This window comes from Epinephelus moara, chromosome 5 (genome assembly GCF_006386435.1).
Source record: "Epinephelus moara isolate mb chromosome 5, YSFRI_EMoa_1.0, whole genome shotgun sequence".
In the NCBI taxonomy this organism is placed as follows: Eukaryota; Metazoa; Chordata; class Actinopteri; order Perciformes; family Serranidae; genus Epinephelus; species Epinephelus moara.
The window spans coordinates 40,942,620-40,954,574 of record NC_065510.1 but is presented as its reverse complement, the minus strand read 5'-3'; the positions used below and the strand labels follow the sequence as shown (position 1 = coordinate 40,954,574).

Sequence of the window (11,955 nt, the reverse complement as noted above, 5' to 3'; positions counted from 1 at the left end):
TTTCGGCACCCCCGAGGCATGGATACTAATGACGTCAGATTCTGGGTGAGTCGTTGATCTCTACTGATTGGTTAGGGAAAAAATCAAATTCCCTCCCCCTTGTAAATCGCCTTCAATGGAAGCCATGTCAGACTGAAGGTTCTGGGAGCTTCAGTCTGACACTCAGGCAGGAAATGTAGAATACTCAAAAGTACTTTAAAAGTGCTTGAGTTACTTTTCTCAGGGAGTAACGTTGGAAGTACTTTAAATGTACTTGAGTTACTTTATTCAGGGAGTAACGCAGTAAAGTAACTGGTTACTTTTTTAAAAAGTAACGCAGTAAAGTACTTTAATTACTTTTAAAGTAACCCTTACCCAACTCTGGTTGCTGGTCTACAACCTCACCACTAGGTGCCATTAAGTCCTACACGCTAGATCTTTAAGCAGACAAAAATAAACATACCAAAGACAAATACTCACTTGTACGGAGCCCCTAAAGTCCCCAAAAAAGAAAAAAAAAACTATTGTGCGAGATACTATCTCGTGCGCACAAGATAGTATCTCGCACAATAGTTTTTTTTTCTTTTTTGGGGACTTTAGGGGCTCCGTAGTACAGTTGCTTAGCTGGGGAGATTGACTTTTAACCTCCAATGGGGCCACAAATGGGCCATTTACTGTAAGTGACACACTCCTGTAATACCAGATTTAGTGTAATTGCATCCTAAATATTGCAATTTTGGGGACTATTTTCAGTGTTGGAATAATACACTCTAGTGAGTATTTATGGTATCAGGACAGTCTATGTGAGATGGACTCAAAATAAAGCAGTGCCTGTGGCTTGTTGATGTGTTTTTAAAGGGGCACTCCACAGATTTTACACATGAAGGTCAGGTTAGTTGTCATGAGCCTGTGAAAACAGTTGTATAATGTCTTCTGTGGCTCTGAAAGGAGCTCTATAAAATCTCCAGAATACTGTAACCCTAATGATGACCCTGTTGGTGTGTCTTTAACACACCAGGCGGCCACTTTGAATGGTGATGCCTTTGGGCCTGACCAATGCTCCAACAGTTCTTCAAGCTGTTGTGAAAGACGTGCTATGGGACATGCTGGACAAGTTAGTTTTGGTATATCTGGATGACATTCTGATCTTTTCCAGGAGTAGTGACTGCTGGAAAAGCAGCTGTTCATTCAGGCAGAGAAGTGTGAGATTTATGTCTCTGAGGTGTCATTCCTGGGGCTCATTGTCGCTGCAGGTAGCATCCAGATGGACCCCATCAAGGTCAATGCAGTCATGAACTTATTCATTATTAGTTTAGCCAGAGTTGGCTATACAACTTAATTACATCTGCGGCCTCTGGCCTGTCCCTCCCGCTTGCAAATAGTCGTCCTGGAGTTCGGTGATTTCTACCGATACTTCATTTGTAATTACAGAGATACAGCATCATCTCAAAACAGCTCCCATCCTCAACCTTCCTGATCCCTCATGCCAGTTTGTGGTGGAGGTTGACGCCTTTGAGGCAGCAGTAGGTGCCGTTTTTTCCCAGCAATCCGTTAAGGATCAGAGGTTTCAGAGTGCTTGAACCAGAACACGGAGATGGCTCTGCTGTGCATCTCCTCTCACAATCCTGTCTCGTGGTTCAAACAACTGCTGTGAATAGGGTGCACACACAACACAATTTCCAGCTCTGCCACTAGCCTTCCCTAAACAAGAAAAGGAGGCCAGTGTCCCCACAGTTCAGTTTTGTTTGCAATTGTCGCCATACCTTGATGAAGGCCCACATCTCACTCATCTGCACCTCTGAATGTTGTCAGAAGAGCTCCAACTGGTGCCGCACTCCAGCCCCGTGCTACTTCTTGAGACACAGGGTCTGGCTGGCTATGTGGGACCTAACTCTGAGAGTGGAGTCTAGGAAAGTGGCTCCTTGCTTTGTGGGCCCCTTCTTCATCCCCACAGTTATCAACCCAGCTGCAGTCATTCTTTATTAGCCCCAGTTCATGTGGATCAACCCCACTTTCTATGTCTTCCGGATCAGCCCTTCCCAAGGCCCCCACCATCCTCCCATCAATGGCCAACCTGCCTTCACCATTAGGCACCAACTTAAGTCCTGCCAGCAGGCTGAGAGGTCTTCACTTAGTGGTCCATTTGGAGGGGTATGATCCTGAGTAGCACTCCTGGGTTTTGGCATTTTGGGACCCTGATTGGAGAGTTTCACCTGAGCTCCCCCACATCCTGATCAGCCCACAAGCATATACCAGCCCATGGGTTCCTGCCATTTTTCTCTGCCTGCCTAAGTTTTGCCTGTTTAACCCCCTGCCTTCATTTTGGACATCTGCTCACTGGCCTGATTCCCGATTGGATAAGTTTGGCTCATCTCCGTCTGCCTGTTTCTGACTTTTGCCTGATTTCAACCTTAAGTAAACTTGAACTTTTCATTTTACAGTCCTGATCTTAGAGTCATGCTTTTGGTTTAAATCTGTTTTACTAAGCCTTTAGAGGATGTGCTAAATCACTGGGGGTAATTTTGATAGTTTCATGCACGCTAATAGAGCCCTGTGGCACAGAGGAATAAGCTACTCTATATCGAGCTTTGGCTGCGAAGATTATACTTGTTAGTATGATCAGTTTGTTGTTGGTTTTGGTCTTTTAATGCTTTTTTTTTTTTTACAATGATAAAAAAATTAATTATTAGACTTATCCTTTAGCATATTCTTTATCCTCACGATAGGTATTTTAAATCTAAATCTGCAATGTCATAGCAGGTATAGCTGTGGAAAAAAGTAGTGGAGCAGAATTAAAGTAAAAAAAACTGAAACACTAAAGTGAAGCAGAAGCACCTCAGTTGTACTTATAGTACTTAAGTAAATACTCTCCACCACTGTTAGCCACTCCTGCAGCTCTAAACAGCCAATTAGTTCCTGTTAGCCACTCCTGCAGCTCTAAACAGCCAATTAGTTCTGCCCTCGGCTCTATAAGTTCTTATTAACCCACATTTTATAATAAAAATGTCTCTAGAAATCTGTAATTTCGGCCAGAGGTTTGGCTTGTGTGGAATTATGTATCTAGGGAATCAGCAAAAGTGAATTTTATTGGGTTGCGCAACCAATTGCCTGAAGGGTTTATAAACATTAAAATACATATAAAAGAAAATCCCAAATAAAAACTTCAACAAAATGAAGACATCCTGAAGGCAACGGTGGGGAATGAAGCAGCAAGTGGCTGCAAACTTTATTTATGGATGGTGAAGCTATTAAGGGCTCGTGGGCATTTCCTGTCTTGGAAAGCTTTAATTTTTCATGCTGAATGTGTTGTGCAACTTAATTGGCTGCTGTGTTGTGTTGTGTTTGGGACACAGTGCTTGTTTTGGAGGTCTGGCTGGTGCTAATGCACTGTCTTATCATGTTGGGGAGGAGACAGACGGACAGGTGAGGCGAGGGAAGCCTCCTGTCCTCTCACTCTCCTCTACAAAGTAGGCAGCAGATGTCTGCCATTTCCTGAGGGACAGAGATAAATGATGTTTCCCCACTCTCTTTCTCTCTCTCTCTGTCTTTCCTTCTTGATCTTTCAGTGTTACTCGTTTTGCTTCCTTTTCATGATCTTTTATTCTCTTTCTCTCACTCTCTTTCTCTGATTCTGATGAGTTCCCTCCTTCACCCTTAAAACATTCCTCTTTTGATCCTTCCCTTGCCATGAGTTTCTTTTTTAATATTTCTTCTTTGTCTCCTCAGGCAAACAAGCTACGCACAAAAACCCTGAAGAATACGCTGAACCCAGTGTGGAACGAAACGCTGGTGTATCATGGCATCACAGCAGCCGACATGACCACCAAAACGCTCAGGTAGGTGCTCCACTCTGAATCTCACTCTGCCCGGCAATTAGCACTGTTCCCCAGACAGCCAAATGACCAGTTTATTAAGCAGAGAATGAAGATCCATGCTTCCAAACCTCCAGTGAACTGCCAGCAGCCGTCTATGCTTCCCAGTGGGCTTTTCCAGGTAATTCATTATTTCAGCCAGGCGACGCCAGCCAACTGTTCCACTTGCTGTTGCTGCGGTAACCGCTCAGGTGTTGGCTGTGCGGCAAGTCTCCGCCCTCCTCCTTCCCACTGTGCTCTCCATATGGAGTGATTGAGGTCAAGTGTAGCCATCTTGGCCCAAAAAGTCTGATGCACTCGTGTCATCCTGCATGTGTAAGTTGAATCAGAGACGGAGTTTCGTGTTTTGTTTGTGAACATGGGCGCTGCGTACAATCAGTGTCAGTTTGCTCAGCAGCTTCATAATAGGTTTGGATGGTATTGTTTATCCTGAGGAAACACGAGCATGGACGCACACATGAATACGCCGCACACACAAATCTAGGCAGTCAGGTGTGTGCTCATCCTCTTGTGTGTATGTCAAGGGCAATCACTGGCAGGAAAGAACATGCATAGCCCCTCCCCTGTATGTAGAGAAAACACACACATACGCAAACAACACACGTCCTTGAGCTTTTACAAACACACACGCTCAGAAATAACATTTACTCTCCCTCCCCAAACACACAGACACACTCGTACGCACACAAACAGGAGCATGAGGAGTCACCCCTCAAACCAGAGGAAACCCACCTGACCTCTGTTCAAGGACGTAGCCCACAGACACAAACCAGCATGGGGGCTCTGGGAAGCCAAAACGAGGAAGAGGAGGCGGAGTGTGGCCAGTGTCAAGCAAGAAATGAATAGAGAGAGAGACAGGTGACTGCTACGATCAACAAAAAGAGCAGAAGGAAAAGCGTGAAAGATGTCAAGTGACAGAGAAGGCGGTGTGGAAGAGGAAACTAGGGAGGCCAAGATTGAGGAAGATGACAGAATGGAGGGATGGAGAGAATCCATGGGTCAGCCGGAAAGGAGACAGAGAGACTGGCTCTCGGAGAATGTAGTGTGATGGATAAAGTGATGAATGAGAAAATTCACTTAGCCGAGAAAAGAGGGCGAGTGATGGGGAGGAGTTTACTCAAAGGGGAGCCCAAAAAACGAAAGAATGAGGACAGTGAAAAATCTGTGAGACGGCAAACGAGCAGGAGTGAATGAAACGCTGTCTGACAGCGAGGAACGGGGGGACAGCACGCGACAGACAGAGAGAGATAGAGAGAGGAAGAAAATCTGCTCAGATTCTCTGTGGATGTGTTCAGGCGCCAGCACAATACCTCAGCCAATAGACAGACTTTGTTCTCGTTACTCCACAGAAAGCAGCGAACAATCAGAGACAGGAGAAGCAGAGAGGGATCCCCAGAGAGATGTTTACTCACTGGGTTGCGCCCGCTCTGTCGATCTCAGCAGGGTGCGGAGGAGGGGATGTTGTACTCTTTGATCCTTGTGCTCTGTACACTGCTGAGCAGGAGGACTCTGTCCAGACTCAGCCTCTCTGTAGACCTGTCTGAAGACTGGACAGTACAAAGTTTACAGTTAAACTGGGCCATACTGCAGTCAGAGCAAAACCATTCAGTTTTAGAAGAATGTGTTTCCAAGTAAGACAAAAGATCATTTCTATGCAGTGTTTTTATTCAGGTATTGTAAGTTATAGTCCTTTCCCTAACTCCTGGTTGACACTTAGGGCCAAGTGCTTTTTAATAACACAACAAACAGCTGCTGTCAAAAATACAACAGAAGAGCAACTGGTGTATCTGATTCCAGTGCAGCCAAACAAACTCGTTTTAATAATGATGTCAGTCAAAAATAATTTCAACTGTTAGCTGATTTAATGCTTCAGACAGTACAAGTAGTTTCCCACAAGATGGCAGGACACAGTAAAGTTGGTTACGATCAGTGTGAGCGTCACCTTTCAGCAACTGAACACCTATAACGTGTTTACATGCACAGTCTTCCATTTTTTGCCCTTATTCTGAAAAAGACACAGTCTAACCCATCAAGCTGCTTACATGGCTAATGAAAATTAATATTCCACTAATATTCCTATTAACATGCAATAATGTGTACTCCAACTCATACATCACAATATAGAAAATTGGGACAGCTGAGGCTGCTTGTGCATCTCTGCATCTGCAAGTTTCCACCAGTGGCGTACTTGTTGGATGGTGCGAAAACAGCCTCCCTGTTTTATTCCTTCAACCACCTTCTTAAAAGTGTCCGCACTGTAATATTTGCATATATCCAAAAATCAGCTTCAGAATGTTTAAAAGTAGGTTTTTTTTCTTCTGGTGTCCAGAAATGTGGGCTTTTGTGCATGCATCTCTGCTCGCTCTTACAAACTGTGTGGACAACACCTAGTTGGTCTGTGTACAGCACATCCATGACTTCGCCCAGAGCTAACTAAGCAGGCAAGAGGCTGTGTGTCGCAAGCTGTGGTAAAAGCCCAATCTGACCCTTTAGCAAGCCCCGCCCCCTTGTGATGGTCTATCAAGCTGTCAGAGCTAGCAGGGAGGCCACAGTGTAACCAACTGCACTCCCTGAAGAAATATCATCACATTTTTTGAAAAACGAAGAACTGATTCCAGAGAGAAGCAGACAGACAGGTCTATAATATATGTTTGAAGGATATATCCAGGATGTCAAACTCACTCAGCAGCAAAGCAGGTTAAAAGGATAAAGGATAGAAGCTAAAGCTGAACTATAGGTAGATGACTGGTGTTTGGCTAGCCTGAGTGTCAGACTGAAGCTCCCAGAACCTTCAGTCTGACATGGCTTCCATTGAAGGCGATTTACAAGGGGGAGGGAATTTGATTTTTCCCTAACCAATCAGTAGAGATCAACGACTCACCCAGAATCTGACGTCATTAGTATCCATGCCTCGGGGGTGCCGAAAACAAGCGAGCATTGCCCGTTTAAAATGTCTCCGTCGTCGTGCACGCCCAGCTGCATCGCCGTTAAATCCAGTTTAGCAGCTTCCTTAATTTGGTCCTCCATTAACGCGAGTAGTGGCGAAATACCTCGATAGCATCGTTAATGTGGTCTGTAGGATCTGTAGCGGTCGCCATTGTTGCTATCCTCACCAGTTACCCACCGGCGTACAGCTTGACATCAGCGTGGCGCTGATTGGCTAATCGCTAGACCCCCGGCGTTCATTGGTCCGTCCATCGTTTGGACGAGATAAATCGCAAATTCATTGAAGTATGCCAGACCAGAGATGCAAGCCTACTCAGTTGAGTGGGCGGGGTCTATGGTCTGGAACCAGGCTAGTGTTTGGCTTTCCTTCAGCCCGTGCAGGCGGGCTGAAAGACAGGCAGGGAGCTCCAGGGGAAGCCAAACACTGTTCATCTGCACACACTGTGATGACGCATTGCTGGTTGAATGTTGGAAAAGTTTCTCTGCTTCCCTTAATTGTTTCTTGTAGAGCAGGGTAGGTCTTTATTCAGAGTCATAATCATTAAAAAGCAAAAGTAGCAAGCACTGTATATACATTCAGTAGGCTGTAGCTTCACTAGCTAGCGACCTAGCCAGTTAACTCTTTTACTTTTCAGACTTTGATTTGGTTTTGGAACCGGGACGAAACATATATCTCCTTCCAACCTCTCCAAGTAACAAGTATGATTATCACACGTGCCTCCGACTTAATGTTTAGCTTGAAATCCACGAAACAAGCCTGAAAATGAAGGAAACCATGAAAGTCAATGGAGAACAGCCGTGTTGTTGCTTGACCCTTGTCTGAGCTGGCCAATGCTGGGCTGTAATTGGCCACTCTGCATTCGAGGGGCGGGACTTAGCAAAGGGTCAGTTGAGACACATATTCCAAATATACTGTATACATGTCCAAAGCATTCTTCTAAAACCTTAATAATACCAGCATATCCCACATGTTTAAATCAGATAATGCTTAATTCGGAATTTTGGACAATTTGGAATATCTAAATGAAATATGTTGTTTAAATGACCCGTATCAAATTCAGAATATTGTCACATTTGGAATAATAGTGGAATATTAGTGTGCATGTAAAGGTAGTTACTCTGAGGCAGTGGTAGTTGAAATGCTTAGTTTGCACTAGCAGTGACTTAAAAGAGTGGACAGTAAACAGTGAGGCTGGGTTAGTTATAGACATGCATTGTTTCCTGAGAATCCTTTGGGCTTAGGGAATCTAAACTCAGCCTGGGAATGGCGGACTCCGCCACTACCAATAAAAACAACTATATAGAGCGGTAAATCCTGAGTGTAAATGCATTGGCTGCAGAAAACTGCCATCCATAAATAGCCTCAGAAATGTGGTTTGATGTCCTGAAAGTCTTTCATGATTATGTCTTTAAGCAATTTCTTAGTGTTTGGTTCTTCAGCCCACATCAGAGACAGTGATAAAAGCTGGAGTGTGGCCAAAAACTTTTGAGTCATTAAAAGTTTCTTTGGCGTCAAGTCCATTCTGCTGCACCACTCTTTGTCCTGGAGGATAACTGCTGTAAAAAGATTTGTGCGGTGTGTAAAATGGAGGGAGAGGACTGGTTTTGTGCAGTTATTTATTTATTTCGCCATTCATTCACTCATTTGCAGTTACACTGATTATATAAAGCCATTATGCTGAAGCAGAATGCACTTAAATAGAAAGGGACAGCTAAATAGCGGCTGGTTATGAAATGGCTTTGAGAAAGATCTCTCAAAGTTGTAACAGCATTCTTTTTGTTATGTTTTGCATTCAACTGTTCCTCAATGTGCAGACTTTATCTCTAAGGGCCACTGGAGGTCCGGTCTGTTATTAAGAATGAATCAGCTGAGTAAACTAATAACTAATTTCCTCAATCCAGACTTCACGGTTGGCCTCATACCCGCTAATCCTTCAATTGGTGCAGTAAGGCTGCCTGAGGTGCTCAAGTCTTGAGTGAAAAATCAACCGAAGTGGAAGTTATGAAGTCTGTTTTGAGTCAAAAAATGCAATTGTCTCATTTGAAAAAGAGTTTTCACTGATCTCTGGTGTTTCAAGGCTGATATTGAGAGCTGTCACAAATTTCTAGAAAATACCAGACACATGAGTAACTGCACTGGGAACAAGTAGATTTATCAGTCTCCTTTGAAGTCTGAATATGAGACAGATTGAGCTGCTCTGAAGATTGTTTTATTGTAGTGAGGCCGACATGATTAGGAGATAAGGTCCAAATTTCTCTATCAGTTGCTGCAGTCTGCCTCTGCCTTTGGGCAAATTTCAAATGATTTAGTACGGCAGTGACAGTGATAATGTGGTGCCTCAAACCCTCCCCTCATTTAAATGACTCAACGCTTTATGATGGCTTTTAAAGATGCACAAAAAAATTGAGGTGAATTGTACATTCATGACTTTGGGGAGAATCTCATCTTTAATACTCCTTTTGGCTTTTCCACTGAAACGATTATCAGTTTGTGTGTGTGTGTGTGTGTGTGTGTGTGTGTGTGTGTGTGTGTGTGTGTGTGTGTCTAAGTTGTCTAACCAACATGATGTCACTGCCAGGTCTAGTTTCTCTCTCAATTTCTTCCCTCTATCTCTCCGTCCCTCTGTCAGGCTTCGTAATAGACTCGCACTGTCCTCGGCTGTGGGGAGATAGGGACAAATATAGGACTTGATTTAGTATTGGATTGAGGGTGAGGCTGAGATTGGCTACTGGATGCCTCAGGTGAGATGTATAGTTGGGAAGTGATATGGTCAGGGAGGGGGGAAAAGATCTTTGATTAGTTGTTAGATGTGAGGATAAGAATGATATTTTCAGTTTTGGGTGCTTTCTTTCTGCAATGCTAGCGGCAATGTCGCTCTGTCGGTTAGTTCACTATATTTCCGGACTGAAATATCTCAACAACTATTGGATGGATTGCTGTGGAATTTTGTACAGACATTCATGGTCCCCAGACGACAGAATCCTGCTGACGTTGGTAACCGTCACACTTTTTCCTTTGGCACCACCACGAGGTTTACATCTGTGGTTAGGAGTGAAATGTTTCAACAACTATTAGACAGAGCAATGAAATTTCATACAGACATCCATGCCCCCCTCAGTAATAATCATCTAATGCTAATCAGTAAAACAATTAGGTTTATGTCAGAATACCTGAAAATTAATGACATTCCCAACAGCCTCAGCCATACTTTCTGTTCAACCCGTACTCATTCTGCAGTCGTCAAATACAGCCACTTGGTCAGTGATTTCTTTACACACTGGCACAATAAGGCATCCTTTTGCAGAGGTATGATACGCCACCGGGCGGTGCCAATGTATAATGCTGCCAGACAGCATCAGATGAAATGCTGCCAGATAACAATGTAATTGAAGAAGCTTGAAAGTCCCTATATGCTGAGGTCCAACAAACTTTCACCTTGGAGCCTACAACATGGAAGTAAAAGCAATATGGCATAACAAAGTGGGGCTTACTTTTTTTTTTAATTTATACTACAATATTTAAAATACCAATGAGCTCTATATTACATACCGATTTAATAAAATAATAAATTATTTAAATAAAATATTTAAAAATGCAGCAGCAAAGGTCACCCTTGTTGTCATCAAAGTCAGATATATGTTGACAGTCTTCCTACTTGTTTGAGACCATTAAAGAGATATTTTCACAAGTACAGACACCATGCGGGAGCGCTAAAACACCTTGATAATCTAATGTAACTCATGAGGCAGATTTTGACACCGACTCCACGCTAAATTTGGCACCACAGGCTGAACAGATTTCCTGAGCATCTGTTTGGTTTTTAGAGGAGGTCTACACCCTAAGACTTGTGGGAATGGGTGCAAAGAAAACGGATGGTGTGTTTGCAAAAAAGAAGCCAAAATGTTTAGGCAGAACTGGTGTCACATTTCACCGCAACCTTCGTCTCATCACAGACACCCTGCATGTATGACAGAGCAAAGACACATAAATCATCTGACAGCAGTGGTCATGAGTCAGAGTTATTCTGAAGCTCCTGCTAGAGATACTCATCCGTTATGACTAAAGACTGGAACCAGCATGTCAAATGTCCAAATGTCAGAGGGACAGGAAGAGAACAGGAAGAGGGGGAAGGTGTGTGTGCGTGCGTGTGTGTAGAGAGCCAGAGAGAAAGGTTGAGAATAGAGAGTGAAGAGCGAGGAAGAAATCAAGAGCAGTGACAGTCCATCTGGGAATATTTGAGCACAGAGGGAATATTGAAGCAGGTGATGGGCTGTGAAGACTGTACTGTAGCTGATGGAATATTCACCCTCCATCAAACATCAGCATCAGTTTAAATAAGTGCACTCTGTGGAGGAAATCATTTTACAGAACTATAGCTATAGACAAAGATATTGATTCCATTGTCTCTTTTTAAATTCAGAGCGCAACCAAAGGGAGATTCATGCATGACTGTCAACTGTTTTGTCTTTACTGTGTATCACAGAACATCTTCAGATTCTGTAACACCCTGAAACCTTATTCTAGGTATAACCAACGAATTCTCACAGAAATAAGTGAAATGGACACAACCTCTTAACAATACATTATGTGGTGGTGGGCATGACGTGTTAAAAATACGAGCTGGCAGCATGAAAACAATGCCAAAGTCTATTACAAATGGTCACAATTAAAAAAAATTGTTAAAGTGGATAACGTTCTGAAACAGTCACATTTTGGTGAGGATTAGGGAAAGAAAGACACAGGCAGGTTAGGTTTAGTGGGAAAAAAAACCTTGGTTAAGTTAGGCAAAGATCGTGGTTTCAGTTGAAATAACTAACTTAACATTATGGGACATGAGCAGTGTTGGGTAAGAGTTACTTTAAAGGTAATCAATGTACGTTACTGCGTTACTTTTTAAAGATCTAACCAGTTACTTTACTGCATTACTCCCTGAGTAAAGTAACTCAATTACTTTAAAAGTACTTCCAACGTTACTCCTTGAGAAAAGTAACTCAAGCACTTTTAAAGTACTTTTGAGTATTCTACATTTCCTATTGGGCAATGGACCACAGGGCGCTAAGCCTACATTTTTTTGTCTCCAAAATTAAAGTTATTGTCCACTTGCCCTTCACTGAGATCCAATTCTTCCATCACAGCCGTCACTTTGACCAGTAGAAA

At 43.2% G+C, this 11,955-nt stretch overlaps 1 protein-coding gene across 1 annotated transcript in view; it reads left to right on the top strand.

The window, feature by feature from the left end:
- Positions 1–11,955, top strand: part of doc2d (double C2-like domains, delta) — a 58,367-nt gene that overhangs the window by 6,921 nt on the left and 39,491 nt on the right. Inside the window, exon 4 of the mRNA XM_050043399.1 lies at positions 3,706–3,815. Within this exon, the coding sequence (XP_049899356.1) occupies positions 3,706–3,815 (110 nt within the window). The remainder of the gene's footprint in view (positions 1–3,705; positions 3,816–11,955) is intronic.